The sequence below is a fragment of the Alligator sinensis genome, unplaced genomic scaffold (assembly GCF_000455745.1).
Source record: "Alligator sinensis unplaced genomic scaffold, ASM45574v1 scaffold77_2, whole genome shotgun sequence".
In the NCBI taxonomy this organism is placed as follows: domain Eukaryota; kingdom Metazoa; phylum Chordata; order Crocodylia; family Alligatoridae; genus Alligator; species Alligator sinensis.
Window position 1 is genome coordinate 1,551,900 of NW_005842016.1, and position 18,346 is coordinate 1,570,245.

Here is an 18,346-nt window from a genome sequence, read left to right on the forward strand (position 1 = left end):
TCCCCCTCTACGCAACACTGGTCAGGCCACAGCTGGAGTACTGTGTCCAGTTCTGGGCACCCCACTTCAAGAGGGATGTGGACAACATTGAGAGGGTCCAGAGGAGGGCCACCCACATGATCCAGGGACAGCAAGGCAGACCCTACAATGAGAGGCTATGGGACCTGAATCTGTTCAGCCTTCACAAGAGAAGGCTGAGGGGGGACCTTGTGACCATCTATAAACTCACTAGGGGGGACCAGAAGGGTTTGGGGGAGATCTTGTTTCCCCTAGCGCCCCCCGGGATAACAAGGAATAACGGCCACAAGTTGTTGGAGAGTAGGTTGAAATTAGACATCCGTAGGAACTATTTCACAGTTAGGGTGGCTAGGATCTGGAACCAACTTCCAAGGGAAGTGGTGCTGGCTCCTACCCTGGGGGCTTTAAGAAGTAGCACGATGCCTACCTGGCTGGGGTCACTTGAGTCCAGTTTCCCTCCTGCCCAGGCAGGGGGTTGGACTTGAAGATCTACAAGGTCCCTTCTGACCCTACTTCTATGATTCTATGACCACTGGAAAAATGTGGTGCTTTATGATGGCTTCAGGGGTTTTTTTTCCCCTCTGAATATGAAAGAAAGGAACCTAAGAGAAACAATTCATGGCTTCAGTGGTGGCCAGTCTCAGGGGGGGGGGGGGGGCCCCCCCCCCCCCCCCCCCCCCCCTCACTTTTTTAATTTTCTATACATAGATGCTAGGGTTTGAAGGGACCTCAACGGATAATCTAGTTTAACTCCCTGCCTAGGCAGGAAAAAGTTCTGGGGTCAAATGACCCTGGCCAGATACCTATCAAGCCTTCTCTTAAGGACCCGCAAGGTAGGGGAGAGTACCACCTCCCTTAGAAGCCCATTCCAAATTTTGGCCACCCTTACCATGAAGAAGTTTTTCCTGATATCTAGCCTAAATCTGATCTCTGTCAGTTTGTGACCATTGTTCCCTGTTACCCCAAGAGGCACTCTGGTGAACAGAGCATCTCCAATCCCTTGCTGTGTCTACCTACAAATTCAAGTGCAAGGTAGTCTACCTTGGGGGAAAAAAACATATCATATTTATAGGCTCAGCAGTGCTACACTCATTAGCATCATGACTAAAAGAGACTTGGGGGTCATGATTGACCACAAAATGAACATGGGCTACCAATGCAAAGCCGCAGCTGGCAAAGCAAATAAAGTTCTGGCTTGCATCTACTGATGCATCTCAAGGAAGACTCAAAAAGTCATCCTTCTGCTTTACTCAACCTTGGTGAGGCCGCAGCTGGAGTACTACATCCAATTCTGGGCTCCGCACTTTAGAAAGGGTGTTGAGAAGCTTGCTAGAGTCCAGAGGAAAGCCACATGCATGATTAAAGGTTAAGAGAACAGGCCTTATGAGGAGAGGCTGAGAGGCATGGGACTCTTCAGCCTGCAGAGGCAAAGGCTCATGGGTGACTTGGTAGTAGCCTATAAGTATATTAGGGGTGTGCATCAGGAAATCGGAGAACATCTGTTCACCAGGGCACCCCAAGGGAAAACAAGGTTTAACAGTCACATGCTTCTGGAAGACCATTTCAAACCGGACATAAGGAAAAACTTCTTTACCATCCGAGTCTCCAGAGTCTGGAATAGACTTCCCCCAGAACTGATGCAAGCACCTACTCTGGATACCTTTAAGAAATGCTTGGATGCTTATCTTGCTGAGGTGATCTGACCCCAGCTGACTTCCTGCCCCTTGGGCAGGGGGCTGAACCCAATGATCTCGCGAGGGCTCTTCCAGCCCTAATGTCTATGAAAGCTATAATGTCTATGAAATCAATGAGAGTCACTCTAAAGTGCCGCACCCCAGAGCATGTGTAAAGATGTCCATTAGTTTTCTCACTCTCTCTCATTATCACTCTCAATTATATATGTAGCCTGTATATGCACCCTAAACATATGCCCTCCAAGGCCTTCAAGCAGAAGCCAGTCACCACAAAACACTTTTTGACAGCTGTAACTATTTACAACTAGGTCTTTCAAGAAACCTAATAGTTTTGTGGTGGATGTTTTTCAGAACCTGTCTTCCTCAAAAACTGTGTAAATATGGAGTTTGTCTTTAACCACTTCTAGATCCTGTCCCCCAGAAGCAGTTTCGGTGATGTTGTATTAAGAATGTGCCCCTATCAAAGTGTGGGGCAGCCATCTGGAGTCCAGTGCATATAGTTACAAACCACAGCATCTGGAGGGGGCAGCAAGATCAACAGACTGCTGAAGTAAGGCGCTACTTGGTGTGTATGAAGCCAGACTAGCTGATGGGTAAGAGAAAAGTTAAGGCTTGTCAAATTTCAACACTATATGTCCACTTTGGGGGTTTTTTTAATACATTTTTGATGCTTCAGTAAGGTATGTCAACATATTTAATACTGTACTGTGCTTAAGAGTATTTTCATGAAGAACAGGTGCACTGAATAGCAAACAAATGACATATTTCAAGGAAATATAAGGAAATCAGTTATAGAAAAAGGCAAAATTCTAAGGAGTAACTGATAGACATATATTTTGACATTACTACAGCTGAGAAATGGATTAAAAAATCTCAGGAAGGCAAAAGTTAAAATGTCATAGTATTATAACCTAGTAGTTCCATTGACCTATCAGTATCAGTTAATATTTGAAAAATTGTCTAGGAACATACAGTGAGTTTACTAAAGGAAGTATTAATGGTGATTTGAGATATTTACCCTGAACAGAAGTCTGACCTCTTCACTTACTTTATAAAGGAACAAATCTCCCAAGAAGTAATGAAATGTACTCTGTTGATGCACTGAGCACTGCTTTAAATCAGATTCTGATTTTAATATGTGTTTAAACTGAAGCAGGCAGAATTTACCTGATTGCAGTTAAACATGTGCTTATGTGCTGTGCTCAACCAAGGTGTAAATGAGTAGATATTGAACTCTTTATTAAAATACTGAAATTCAGGATCTTTTCAGACTACCATTCACCGAACGCATCTACATGTGACACTACATCACTATAGTAATGCTCTATGGTGATGTAGCATCAGCGGTCACAAATCGTGATGCCACAGCTACGCTGCTGTAGCAATGCGCTCCCTTGTTATAGTACATTGCTACAGTGGCATAGCAGATAAAAATAACCGTGCATGGTACACACGGTGCAGTATGGGCTGTTAATGTGTCATCTGTTACTGATGGTGCAGTAACAAAGGTGCCATATGGACACATATAGACACACCCACTGTACATCCAAATTTAAAGAGATATAGCAGCAGTTCCCAAACTCTGACAGATTGTGCACCACGAATTTAAAACAAAACACCTTAAGTACCACCGGCAATTTTTTGTCATATAAAGTAATTATAATACATTTGTTAATGCATACCACTGACAAGTTGTCTGCATACCACTAGTGGTACAGGTACCCCAGATTGGGAGCCACTGAGATAGAGTTAACTCAAATACTGGTCAAAAACCTACCAGAAATAGGTATACTAAACAGATGGCCACCAAAGATCTGAGCTTAAGAAATATACTAAAAACATACTGTGTGAACTTGGAGAATGCATTGGCCCAAGACTGCAATAAGTTAGTAGTTGCTCACATGATTAGTCTCACTGAATCTAAAGAGAATAACTGTTACTCTTTAGAATAACTCTAAAGAGAGATGCAACTGTACCCTACAGGATGGTGTTTGAAGAACACTGGGTGCATCTACACATGCATTTACTATGGTCTAGATTTACTCTGGTATAAACTAAGCTAGAGTAAGGGTTTTCTGGCAGGCATCTACACATGCAGAGATTAGGGAGCAGATTTGCATCCAGTTTCATGCAGCTCTGCAATGGACCCCACAGGGGGAGCTCTAGGCTCCAGCTGTAGCAGCCAGGACCTGGCAGCCCTCTCTAAAAGCCAGCCCTGCTTGTTGCTCACTGACCAGCTTCTTCCTTGCTGAGGAGCAGCATGCCAAGTCCAGGGACTGCACATGGCAGCTTTCTCCTTGGCTACTCTGCCTCTCTGCACTATGGATGCTCCAGTCCCCACCCCTGGCAGCAACAACCAGTGCTCCATGATCCTGTTGGCTGCTGCACTAGCTCTGCTGGCCTGCCACACTGACCACTGCCTGGCCCATGGCTATTTTGCCCTGCCAAGCTCCCCCATGAACAGAGATTTCCTGCCTGGCTGCAGTAGGCTGTCCAAGGTCCTTCAGCACCACCATACCACTGCTGCCACCAAGGACACCAATGATGGGCTCCACAATGCCACCACTGGGGCTACCACTATCCTCCTGGTCCTCCAGCCCCACTGTCTCTGGGCCCACCATGCCAGCCAGGACTGGTGGCTGCACACTGTCCAGAATGCCTGGGACGATAAGCAGTCACAGTTTCTGCATGATGAAGGCCACCTTCTGGGACTGCTTTAGCAGCTCCAGCCCCGCCTGGAGTACCAGAACAGTGGCATGCACCTGGCCGTCCCTGTAGACACCCAGATGACGCTCACCATGCAGAAGCTGGCCACACCTGCCAGCCACCAGTACTTTGGACACCTGCTTGGTGTGGACAAAGCCACCACCAGGGAGGTTGTCCTGGAGGTGTGCGGGGCCCTCCAGGATGTGCTGGGCCACACCATGCTCCACATCCATGACAGTGGTGTCAGGGTTCCATGCACTGGGATTGCCCCAGTGTATTGGGGCCCTGGACAGGACCCACATCCCCATCACCCACCTGCCATATTGGAGACTGGCCCTACTACAGCTGCAGGGGATTTCACTCCATGGTCCAGCAGGCGGTTGTGGACCACCATGGGGCCTTCATGCATCTCAGTGCTGGCTGGGCAGGCAGCACTCATGACACCCAGGTTTCACAACTCCAGCCTGGCAGGACTTGTGGAGAGTGGGCAATTTGCACCAGGGGAGCTGGACCTGCAGCTGGGCATTGTCGTGGTCCCACCACTGCTCACTGGGTCCCCATCTACTTGCTCCTACCCTGGCTTATGGAGCCTTATACCAGACACCTGGGCTCCCGCCAGGCCTACTTTAACTAGTGTCTGGGCTGGACCCATGCCCTGGTGGAGTGTGCCTTCGGCCTCCTCAAGGGTCATTGGCATGCCATCACTACCCACCATGAGGTTGCCAAGGATGACTTCCTCTGGGTCATTATTGCAGCCATGTGTTGCATAACATCTATGAGGCCCAGGGGGTTCTACAAGGTCTGGGTGGAGAAGGCATAGTGCATGGGGGTACCTGGAGTACCCACCTGCCCTGCCAACAATGGACCCTCCACCCCCCTGCCCACCTCCAGCACCATGCTCACTGCACACATGCATAGGAAGAACAAGTCTTTATTCCCCTAAAATGAACCAGAGACTCCCTCCCATTCCAACACACAGAATAAGGGGTCATGCACTACACTGCCCAGCCTCAGATTGGGGGTCAGCCATGCACAGGTGCCCAGGCACCCATAAGTCAGGCAGGGCAGGCCTAGACCCAGGCAGCTGCTGGCCAAGCCCCCCCATCCCTATGTGTTCCCCTGGGGCCACTGGTGTGCTGGGTGCTGGCCACAGGCACCCTGCCTCCACTGGCTTACTTTTATGCCCCTTGCAGTTTACAAGCAAAGGAGATACAAATAAATGGAATGAGATAACACCTACTTAATCTCTTCAGAGAAGAATATTTACTTGGATTAGTCTTGACTGCAGCCTCATAGGATGGTGGGAGGTGTGAGAGGTTCTGGAAGGACCTGGAAAAGGAGAGATCGTACGGCTCCGTAGCAGAAGTAAGAATATTGTTCATGCGTGGTTTTTCTGCAAAAAAAGAACAAAATCATATCCACACAGGGCACCAAGACACAGAGGGAATGAGAAAGACATTTCATTCCTACCCCACTCTTATTCAAGCCAGCCTTTACAGATTTGAGATTAGTAGTGCATTAGGCTAGCATGGTCAATGCACGCCACTTTTTATAGCCAAGAGAATGATTCAGCCAACATCACTTTCAAGCCAGCCCCTGTCTCCTTTGCATAAATAAGTAATTACAATACAACTCCTAAGATGCAGGAGCTGGGTTTTAGCTGCCTCCCCCACCCCCGCTCACCCCAAAGAGGTTGGAAGCTACATCTCAGCACAGTGTTTTAACAACCAGGACATAGGATGGGCATTATGCAGTGTTTTCTTCAGTATCCTCTGCGCCTTTGAAGCAGGCCTACCCCCACCCATCTTTGGATAAGCAAAGAGTGAGAAATCTGTGAGCCCAGAAGAAAGTGAATGTGAGAAGTCAGAAGAAAGGGTGTGTGGCTCACTGAGATAGATAAAGTTCTATAAGGGAAGGGGGCTGTGTTTTAGCATGAATCCTTGCTCCAAACTGGGCTATAATTTCTCCACTGCTCTTCAGTATAAATCATAGAAAAGTAGGGCTAGAAGGAACCTCATGAACAGGGTTACCATACATCTGGGTTTTCCCAGATATGTCCTCTTTTTGGGTCCTCCCATCTCTGTCCAGGTATTTTTTTTAAATATCAGCAAATGTCCAGGATTTTGCTCTGCCTCCACTCAGCATTGAAGTTTATTCCCAGCACTTCCTGGAGCTGCTTGGGGCTGGGGGGAGCAGGGAACGGCTATTGGAGGCAGGGGCATCACATGCTCTATGTGCATGGCCTGGCAGCTGCAGGCAGGTAAGTCTGTGGGTGGTAGAGGTTGGAGGGCCAGGGCTGGGGACTGTAGGGGGGATGGGAAGGTGTGTGTGTGTTATGCTCACATGCACACCTGCTGAGACTGCGGCTGCGGTAGGGCAGGCAGGCGGGGGAGGGGCCTGCCCTTCCAGTGGAGGAAGGGAGTGGGGGGGTTATTCAGGGGCAGCAGGGAGCTGCATGGGTATCAGGGCTGGAGGGGCAAAGGGCTGTGGGTCAGGAGTAAGGGGCATTGGCACAACTGTGGGGGGGCTGTGGCTTGGGAGTGAGGGACACCGGGGAGGGTACTGTGTGTCACAGGCAGGGACAGGGAGCTGCAGGTTGGGAGTGAGAGGCACCAGCATGGTCGGGGGGGTACTGTAGGTCAGGAGTGAGAGGCAGCAGCAGGGGTGTGGGGGCTGTGGCTTTAGGGGGAGCGGCAGCACAAGCAGGCCCTTCACCGCTTTTCTTTTTTCTTTGGCAGAGCCTGCCCACTCTATGGCAGGGGGCCCCGGAGCTTCATCCTAGCTCTAACTTACCTGCATATCTCTTTGAAATGCCTCAGGATCTATAATAATAACATGCTTATTCTGTCTGTCTGGAGCACTGTCTGTCTGCAGCACTCTGGTTGTTTCAGTAAGCATTGATTGGCTACTCAGACAACCAGAGTGCTCTGGACAAACAGAATAAGCCTATTATTATTATAGATGAGCATCAAACAAACAAGCATTAAACCCACAGGAACAAAACGGGTCACAAAAGCTAATCCAAGTAATAAGATAAGAATCCTAGCCTCTGTTTAAGCCACACTTAACCCAGTCCAGTTTGTGGAAGATTTTTTGCTCATACTTTCCTATGCAAACTGGTTTTTATTTTTTATTTTTTTATTTATTTTGCCTGAGAACAGCAATCCCAAGGTCAGTAATGAAGTATCCATGGAGGTTGAAGTGTTCTGCCACATGCTTTTTTGTCTTTCTGCACCTGTCAGATCAGTTTTAATTCATTCTTACGCTTACAGATCATCCTTTCTGTCCAATGTAGACACATGTAGCAGATGGACACTATAAGCAAGTCATGGCATATATGCCATTTATAAAGTTGCACGTGAACGAATTTTGGATATTGAACTCCTTGTTATTAGGCTCAGTGATGATGTGGTCTGTACTGATGTGGGGACATGGCAGGCTTTTGGGTCCATTGCAAGGCCTCCTGCCTCAGTGAAGCTAAGAATTCATTAGTATTTTATTTTAGAGATGACGTTTGAGATTGTAGGGCTGTCTGTAAGCCAGGGCAGGTGCATCTCCAAAGTCAGTCAGCATAGATTTATAAATTAGGCCAAACAAACAACCTCCTTCTTCAAGAATACTATTTGGGTGGATGAAGGGAATGCAGTAGATAAAGTACATCTGGACTTCTGGAAGGTTTTTGACAAAAACATGGCTTTCTCATAAACAATTTGTAAAAATGGAGACTACACAAAACTACTGCCTTGAGGATAGAAAACTGACTCAATACCTGCAAGCAAAGGGTAATTATAAATGGATCTATGTCAGAATAGCAGTAGTCCCACAGGGGTATGTCTTGGTCCCAGTGCTGTTTTACATGTTTATTAACAAATTGGATGCTGGAATAGAAAGCTTCTTGACCTAATTTGCAGGTGACACAAAACTGGGAAGGAGTGTGAACATACTGGTGGACAGGAATGCAATTCAGAAGGTACTGTACTCAGAAGGAATTCAGAAGGAACTTGGCATATTGGAAGGCTAAGCTGGAGCTAACAGCCTGAAGTTCAATGCTGACAAATGCAAGGTGTTATACCTCAGGTACAATTATAAAAAACAAATGCAAGATGGTTGACAACTAGCTGGATAGCAACACTGCAGTGAATAATTTAAGATTCTTGGTGGACTGTGATCAATATGAATCTGCAGTGTGACACAGTTGCACAAAAGGTGAATGTGATTGTGAACACCATCAACAGAAAAATAAAAAGTGCAAGTATAGAACAGAAGGTGCAAGACATGGGAGGTAATAGCACTTCTTTACTTGGCATTGGTCAGGCCTCATCTAGAATATTGTGCACTGTTTTAAAAAGGCCTCTACATGGACTGCCACCTTGATGGGATAGATAGGGTTATCATAGACTGAAGACCCTAAGAGCTACACTGTTGGGAGTCTTGTACTCCTGGTTGGGTCACCCATAGCAGTAAGGTCAAAGGTGAGGTATTAGACAAAGAGCAGTCCAATATAACATAAAGACCTCAACTGTGGAGCAGGTGAATGAAGAAGGCATACTTCTTAGTGGCTGCAAAGGCGGATGAAGGCTGCAGTGGAAGAACAACCCCAGTCATCTTGGATCTTCTTGCCACTGGATACAGGTTGCTTTTCCACCAAGATTCATGCAGTTGTTGATGCGCAACAGCCTCCTTATGTAAAACAAGTAACTCACAGGCTTCTCCCACTGGATCCAGCCACCAATACCCATAACCCTTACAAAGTCCTATGGTGATAGACAAGTGGTGACAAAGACAGACCAAGTGATTGCCGGGAGTCCCTAGCCATGGATCCACACACAGGCAGTGGTCACATGTTGGTTACTCCACCCTTGGAATGGGACAGGAGGGTGATTCAACAGCCACAATTTTTCTTTTCTTGACCCATGGAAGTGATCATCCTTGACCATGAGGGATTGCCACTGATGCCACTGATTTTAAAAAGGACATAGAAAAGTTAGAGGGTCTAGAAGCAGACAACAAAAATGATAAAGGGCTTTAAGACAGGCCATATGATAAGTGGTTGAAGGAAATAGGTATGTTCATCTTATGGAAAAAGGTAAAGAGGGAACTTAGAAGTGTTCAAATCCCTGAAGGGCTGCCATAAAGAAGATGGAGAACACTTTCTCTGTTGCTGCACAGAGCAGCATGTGGAACAATAGCTTGAAGTTTCAGTAAAGTAGATTTAGATTGGATATCGGGAAAAACTTCTTCACTGCTAGGACAGTGAGGTACTGGCACTGCCTAGGGAAGTTGTGGAATTTCCATCACTATAGAAGTGTTCAAATACCTGAAGGGCTGCCATAAAGAAGATGGAGAACACTTTCTCTGTTGCTGCACAGAGCAGCATGTGGAACAATAGCTTGAAGTTTCAGTAAAGTAGATTTAGATTGGATATCGGGAAAAACTTCTTCACTGCTAGGACAGTGAGGTACTGGCACTGCCTAGGGAAGTTGTGGAATTTCCATCACTGGAGACATTTAAGGAGAGGTTGGATAACCATTGCCCAGGAATGATCTAGGAGTAGCTATACTTATGCTAGCTATGGGTACTTCCCACTTTTCAGGGTTTTTCTGTTTCTGTTTCTGCCACATAGGACTGAGAAGGAAATGTTGTCCCCTCTGTTGTTAAATATCACAGGGTGGTAGTTTGATTCTTTGTTTCTTTCTCAGAAGCATTGGGTATTGGCTGCAATCAAGACCAGGGACTTTTACTGGGGCGTGCCAATCCTTCAGCTGGAACTAAAACGCAGAGGTTCTTGGCTAGAGGGTCTTGTCTCTCTGCTCAGGGTAAGACTGATTGCCCCATTAGAGGTCAGGAAGGAATTTTACCCCATGCTCTGATCAGTATGAACTGTTGGGGTTTTTGCCTTTCTATATAGTTGGGCTGTCGGGGGAAGGGGTGTTGCCTTCTTCTGCAGTTGATCTCTCAACTGTATTTTGACAACCCTTCTAGCAGCAAGACACTTAGCATGTCTACACGTGCATTTAGGTGCACCTAAATTTAATGTGTGTTAGCTTAATGCTCATTAAGGCTATTTAGGTCGACACATGCATGTGTTTAAGCAAAAGCAGGTATCAAATTTAGTTGTGAATAGCCTAAAAATGCCATTTTAAGGTGCATTAAAGGCATTTACATGTAGACATGCACCCTTAGTGTGCCTTAAATTGGGCAAAAGTGCCTTAAATCAGCACGTATAGATAGACATGCCCACTTACCATCATTGTCACTTAGCTTTATTTGTGGCAGTTTAGGTTGTGTGAAAGGGCTGGCTGTGTGGTTTTAGTAATAGGTTACACAAAGATTTACATAGGATGGTTTAGTTAGGGATATTTCTGCCTCAGGCAGGGGGGTGGACTAAATTGGAGCTTTTCAACCCTACTTTTACATGAGTCTATTCTTGAAAGTAAACTGGATAAGGTAGGTCTTGCAACCTGGGTCTTGTACTTCCTGATTCAGAGCCCTAACCACTAGGCTATTGAACAAAATATGTGATGACCCTACTTCAGTATCTAGTACCCATTAGTCATAAGTTTTTGCTTAACTATAATTCTGTGACTTATATATGCCTGGAGAAGATGTGTACAGAGCCATGTTCCCACTCAGCCAGAACACCATTCTCTTTAACTGAACTATACTACATGTTGAATGGGACTGTAAACTGTGTGTTAAGTATTAAATCTAGCAGTTTCATGGATGGGTAAGTGTCTTTTGGATGCATAACACGAAATAGGATTCTTCCCCTCCAGCATTTTCCTGAATGATGTAGCACAGCAGGCCTAGATTTAGCACAAACAAATTGAATCAGGATTATCAATTGGGGAGTACTATTCTACCCATGTGGTATATATGAGTTCCCTTTTGTTAAGATAATATCATGAACTGAAACAAAGAGAATACTAGTGGAAAATTATTCCCAACACTCTCAGTAAATTTAAGAAGGAAAAATTAAAAATGTAGTATTTGACTAAAGACATAAAGAAAGCTTGGCTACTGAGGTTACTTATATTGATACTGACTCTCATCAGAGAGTGGGTTATAAAAAGTTTGCATCTATTTCTAAAGAGTGGATTGATTGTGTATCCCATCCAGATCATGCTGGATATAGTACAGTGTAGAGTGGTGGATGCTGAGTTGGTGAAACAACCTCTCCTTACCACCACCTGGGCCTCACAGTGTTGTCCCATTTAGCTTCTCAGTGTCCCACCCTGTTATCTCACCTTCCATGCCTTGATGTTATAAACTGATAGGGAGGCTGCCCCTAGAGAGCAAAGAGGGTTTTGGATGGTAGGCCTTTGTCAGGGTTGAGGCCCCCTGGCTTTGTCCTACTTTACTTTGGCTGAGTGCCTTGACTTGGGTCCACTGTCCCAAGACCACAAGCTCCTGGGCCCCAACTGCAGCCATGCCCTTGTGGCTCTGAGTCTCCTGATTCCTGCTTAGGCCTTCATGGGCTCTGGGCTTCTTGGCCTCTGGTCTCACCCTCATGAGTTTTAGGTTTGCACCCCAGTCTTTGCTATTTCTTGCTTCCCCTTGTGGGCTCTGGGCTTTTGGCCCCTGATTTTGTCCTCTGTAGGCTCTGAGCTTGCACCCCCTGTCTCTTCTATCTGACACCAAAGTCCTTCCAGCAATGACAATGCCTAGAATCCGGAGTGTTCCTGGGTACCTTTCTCAGTAGCCTCACCTTCCCCTACAGTCACAATCCAGTCCCCCAGTGTAAGCTAAAACCAAAAACATGAGCATCTGGTCCAAACCCAAGGGTTCCCCTCCAGGGTTATTCTCGTCCTGAGGAAGTCCTTTGCCCAGAGGACCTGGGTACATATCTGTTCCCAGTTTCAGATGCAGGGTTTCCTTCACCTCCACTGCATCTCAAAGTCCTTCCTCTGGTTCCCCCAGCAGCTCCTACAGCCAGCCTGCCCCTCTGCTTGGGGCTTGTGCTTGTAAGTTCCTTCCTCAGTCACCTGACCCTCCAATTCAACTTCAAGCCTTGCACCTGGGTCAAGCAGGCAATTTGTTTCAGGACTCCCAGTCTGCATTAGCTTATCTCAGGGGTTGGAGAGAGCCAGTCACCCCTGAGATCCCACCCTCTTTTAGTAATGGGGTAGGGTCCCTGTTAAAGAAATTAATTCAAATTTAAAGTTTCTTTCACACAGTTAAAGAAATTAATTCTCTACATGCCCATATGCACAGATGTCCAAAACTTGAAGACTATTCTAAACTGCACCAGCTGGCTCTGGTCCCATAGGGGCCATCCACCATCTGCGATCAGATGGAACACCTTACATTCCAGTAATTTCTGTGCCTGATATACCCCTTTCCACCCCTGATATACTGCTGCATCATAATGTTCATGGAGTGTGTAGACTCTAGCTTTATCAGCTCTGAAGTGGCTCTATTATATCCTTCAATGCTTTATTTTTCTAACTCCTACCCACCTTGCCTCTCCCAGCAGTGTGCTCTCCTTTCTCCTCCCCCTTTCCTACTCTTTGTATTCTAATCACTGATTTCTGTTTAGAAGTTCTGCTTCCTACAATCCCTTTGCAGTATCTGATGAAGTAAGCTGTTGCTGATGAAAATGTATGCATCTCTGATTTAGTTAATCTGTAAGGTGCAAATCTACACTGGCTTCTGCCTGATTCAAGACTACCATGGCTAATTAGTTCTCTCTATCAACTCATGGGTATTTCCCACAGGTACCAGGGTAGTGATTGGGAAGTACATTAGGGTCTTACAGGTTTTTGGTATGATTCACTAATGTTTTATTTGTTATGTTGTAACTGTTGTTGTGTGGCAAATGATATATTTTATATCTAGTTTGTTGTGGCATACAAAAGTATTGAATCATGGTTTTCCACTGGTATTCTCTTCACAAAGAGGAACTCATAGGCCCCACTTGTCTCCTCTAACCCTTTGGATAGGTTTGCTCTTTCATTTCCTTTCCTTCTTCTAGCTTCACATTGTCAATATTTCTCTACAGTTTTGTATATAAAAAGTAAACATACCTATTTGTTTGGAGGTTTACACTAGAGGTCTGTTTATCTTTTGATTTCCTTGTGTGCTTATATATTCAAAATAACTCTAAATTTAAAAGGTACTTAATTCTTATGATTTAAAAAAATGATATTTTAAATAAAACAGACAGAAAAAGCACAGCACATTGTTGGGTGTGATACCAAAGAGCAAGTAGATAATTGGGTATTCTTCCTCATATCAGAATGAACACACACTGAAAATCTATCAAAGACAAGAATACACAATTGCCATTGGGGCACATTTCTCACAAGAAAACCACTCTCTCTCCAGCCTCTCAGTTCTAATCTTCAAAGGGAATTTACAAAACACCTTTCACAGATGAGCCGACAAACTTTACTCCATCAGTCTACTGGATACAAAAAGGCATGTGCTAAATATAAACGTTGGATGTATGACACATTGTAACCTGCCTAACATCTGACTCCCCAGGTAACCTTTCCAATTTTTACCAGCTATATTCATTCCCCACCCCCTAACCTGTCTCTCACCCTTTGACTACAGCTACATTCATTGCCACCCCCGCCACCCCCACCTGTCTTTCACTCATTGACTACCTCAATTTATATTTTCACTGACTGGCTTTCTTGCATATGTACTGGCCTCTGGCTGCTTTACTATTCCATCCAAGAAGAGCACAGACCAACTTCAGATGCTTCCTCAGCCTGACAAAGGGTATCTATATCCAAAAGCTTGCAAAGAAGAATTTTTCCAACTATTTGAGTTGGTCTAATAAAAGATATCAGATTTATTCAAAGAACCTTGTCCCCCTTAATTATGTGTTTGTTTTATGTAGATTTAAAGTAAGAAGAATACATATCTACAGCTCTAGGTATCCTGTGTAATTAAATACATGCCATTAAATTACATTTTCACCAGCCTTAAAATCATCAGTTCCACAGAAACTTAGCCAGAGAGGCAGCATATATTTCTATTGTAACTTACCCTATGCTGCCTCAGCACTACTTCATACCCTATTCTTTTACATGAGCCACTCTCTTTTAATATTTATGTGAGAAAGTAACTCATACTTTAACAAATTATACTTTGCTTGAATGAAAAATTAGTAACTGAAAAATTCAGTTAAATCATTAAGACAAGTCTTTGTGCTACAGATGCAGAACATTTACCTAACTGAGTCAGAGCCAGGGACCTTACCCTAGGTCTTCCACATCTGAAGTAAGTGTCTGAGCCATATTGAGATGTGGTCTGAAACCAAAACATTTTTTGTTTAATAGTCTGGTTTTGACAAAATTTCATTTTTGTTAGAAAAAAAAAAAATCTCAAAACAGTTACAACCAGCTCAGTTTACAAGCTTAGTCCCATTGACTTTAAATTCACTTAAAGTAATTTAGGAATAAATTCTATTTCATCATCACATGACCAAATGGCACTTCCATAGCTGTGTAACAGAAATTTTCTGACTCTTAAGCACATTTTGAATTACATTTGCACCTGTGGCAGAGTGGGATTTCCCTGCATATGTACCTGATGGAAGTAAAATGGAGACAAAACCTCTCAACTTTTTGCCCAACAACTTAGTGATTAAGGAACATACCCACATTCTAGCATCCCCCCAAGGACTTAAATCTGGATTTCTTGTTTGCTAGCAAAAGACTCTAACCACCAGACCACTAGGTACTGTCAAGAGAGCTCACTAGCCCTCCTCCTGAAGTTAGCTCAATGCACTAATCCAGCATTATAAATATGCCTTCTTTGATCCTCTTTCTCTCTCTCAACTGTGTAAAAAAAGTGAAGTACCTGTCAGATCCAGAAAGGAGTTAACATTTTTTGGATGTATTGTTACCTAAAACTATTGAAAGCAAGAAAGAACCTACCTGTCTGATTAGCTAAAAGAGAAGAAGCCAATGGAAAATTCCCAGACAGAAATATTAAGTAAACTGGAGACAATGCAGTCTATAAGTCTTTAGTTCTATAAATTAAGCATGTGCTACCTTGGAAGAGCATTTGAGTTTAAAAGAATACTACCCTCCCATTGTAGATCTAAAACCACTTTACTTCTGAAAAAGAGCATCTGTACAATGGGATACACATGCTTTAAGATATACATAGTGGCTGCATTGACACAAGATACTGACTGTGCAGTCATTACTGTGCAGTCATTTAGTACTTGTATAAAGTACTAAAAGGGGAATGCATGGGCGACTGATGCAACCTTAGTCAGTGACAGGGGAGGGGGTTCCCCCCACCACAGATCTCGCTGACTGGGAGGGGTCCTCCCATGGCTGATCAGCGGCGAGTGCGGCCAGTCAGGGGGTGCACCCCCATATACCCCTATGCATCGCCACTGTGGGAATGTATAAAAAAGTACTAAATGACTGCACAGTGACCCAAGGTACTATGCAGTAGAACCAAGGAACAGCTTTTTTGTGACACTGAAGGCCTTAATACATGTGCAAGTGATTTATCTAAATGTGACTTCAGCTTCATCTGATATAGATGCATGACCATGTAGATTAGGGTAATATATGTTCATTCGGTCATGTGTATTAAGTTATGTACCTTGTAGTGTCACTGGATGGTGCTTACATGCCATGATGTTTTTTTAAAGAGTAGATTTATGTACTTCCATTTCTCATGCTTTGTGTGGCGCTGTTCTAGACAGAAAATATATCTATTTAATTTTAATTTAGCTTTAATTACTTAGCTTTAATTTAAATACCCCAAAAGCTTAAATATTTAAGATTTAAATAGTTAGCTTTAATAGCTTAGCTTTAATTTAGCTATAATTAATAATATATATGTATGTATATATGTATATAAAGTATATTAAAGCTTTCCTCTCTGTAAAGAATAAAATGTATTTGCTTGCTATTCTGAGCCTGGTTTCTTCATGGGGGGTGGGGGAGCGGAGGGGGGAAGAGGAAATGGTTATCCCACCATTTTTTGTGGTCAAGGAGCTACTTGACTTCACAGTGTTAGCAATTATCGAGTTGAGCCCATTAGTGTTCCTGTCTGCTAGCATTCCAGTTTCTGTCCATTTCCTTGTGAAACTTAAAGGCTATGTGGGCATTCTTATTTTAGCAATGGCAGCCTGTACTTCTAATTATCATAAGGGTAAAATTATTGTGGGTTGGCATAAGGGTTAATTTAACAGGGTATAATGCATAAGACCATAACATCTCAGCCGCCTCCTCACTGTAGCTTAGCTGCAAAAATGCTTCAGGGTCTCAGGTCTTTCACTGAAGGTTGGGGGGCTGCTGGGAAGGACTGAAGGGCCCGAGCAAGGCCAGGGGCTCCCAGGGCTCCAGTGTGAGCTCCCTGCCCAGCCACCCTCCTGGACTTCAATACCCACAGGCCCCCAGCAGCTTGGGGCCTGGCTTCCACCTTGGCTGTTAGTCACACACCTCATCCACCACATTTCTCAAATACAGCTGTACTGAATAAAGCTCAATGTTACTCAGAAGCTCATTTCAAGGCTTAATGTTGTCTACAAAATGCTTGGAAATCTCTTGTATTTTGCACTTCATGCAAGCATGTTCACTTGCAGCAGCTCAAACAGAGTGGTGCAAATTTGAGCCAGGGCTTTTTGCATCGGCGCACATGCCTGGACATGCACTTTGGTGTGATGCAAGTTGTGCCACTTGGAGCAAAATAACCCTGCATGGCTCCTCCCAGATCTGCAGTCAGGGGGAGCTAGAGCCTGGGGCCAGCACCTATGCTTGCCCCAGCAATGTAAAAAGCAGCCCTGTCCTCACCCCATCAATACAAAAAGCTGCCCTGGCAAGTAGCTTAGGACTACTTGCTCTCAGGAGCTTCTGGGGTCTGGCCAATTTGGTACCTGGGGACACTACACCTTGTGCCAGCTGGACTGCTGAAGCAGCCCTGAGAGCACCCTCTACCCACTGCAGCAGTTTGGCAGTGGGGACTGCTGCCTAGCTGTGACCTGCTGCCTACCTGCCATACCCAGATGGGGACTGCATAGCCAGTAGAGGCATCTGCCTCTCTGGGCAAGCTGCCAGTGGGCTGTGGGCTGTGGTTGCAGAGTTGGCCTTTGTGTAGCACCACTGCCATGTGTGCCCCTGCCCGGCCATCCAGGCAGCTATTGCCTGGAAGATGTTCTGGGTGTGGTGGCCTGCTTTGAACTGTCAAAGCATGTCCACCTGGCCCCAATTGGCCAGGAGGTCAGCCAACTCCAGCTGGGTCCAAGGCGCCAGCTTTGAGCAGGCTCCTCTGCCTGGATCCTGCTGCTTGCCTCCCTAGCAGGATTTCTAGTGTTCCCTATTTGAAAACTGAAAAATCCCTGATAAAAAAATCCCGAAGTCATTCTGTAAAATACCCTGAAATCAATGTTCCTCCATAATTGAAACAAAAGACCACTATAGAGAGAGAGCAAGAGACAGAGAGATGGAGATAATCTGGGCAATGTTTTATTGATATATCTACAGTGTTAAAGCAATTTGGAAGCCTACCAGTGTCTCTATCATCATAATAAAATAAATTCTAAATACCTAAATGTTTTGCTGTTTGCCTTTGGTTTTCTTACCATACAGCAGTTAGAGCTCCCCCTGACCCCTTCACTAACTAGGATGTGGGGACAGCTGCCCCTGCAGCCACAGTTCCTGCCAGCAGGTTTCATCCTGTCTAGCAGATGGGCACACAGGGTGTGTTCTGGGGAGATGTAGGGTTTGTAGGAGGTGGGTGGGAAGAGTGGTGGGGGGATGTGGGTGGCTGTGGAGGGATGTGGGGGCCGCATGGGGTGTGTGGGTAGGTGTGCATGGATCGTGGGGGGACTGAGGGCACGGCTGCTCAGAAGGGGTGGGTCCCCTGCCCTGCACAGGGCACAGCCCCCCTGCACAGCTCACAGACTGATCCCCCCACAGGGCTACAGCCCCCACAACAGGGGCCACATG

General features: G+C 45.2%; 1 protein-coding gene across 1 annotated transcript in view; it reads right to left on the reverse strand.

Moving 5' to 3' along the window:
- The window catches only part of SHISA6 (shisa family member 6), a gene marked incomplete at its 5' end in the record, with an annotated part of 515,296 nt that overhangs the window by 16,997 nt on the left and 479,953 nt on the right, over positions 1 to 18,346 (reverse strand). The window contains one exon of the mRNA XM_025202175.1: positions 5,686 to 5,811. Coding sequence (XP_025057960.1) covers positions 5,686 to 5,811 — 126 coding nt within the window. The remainder of the gene's footprint in view (positions 1 to 5,685; positions 5,812 to 18,346) is intronic.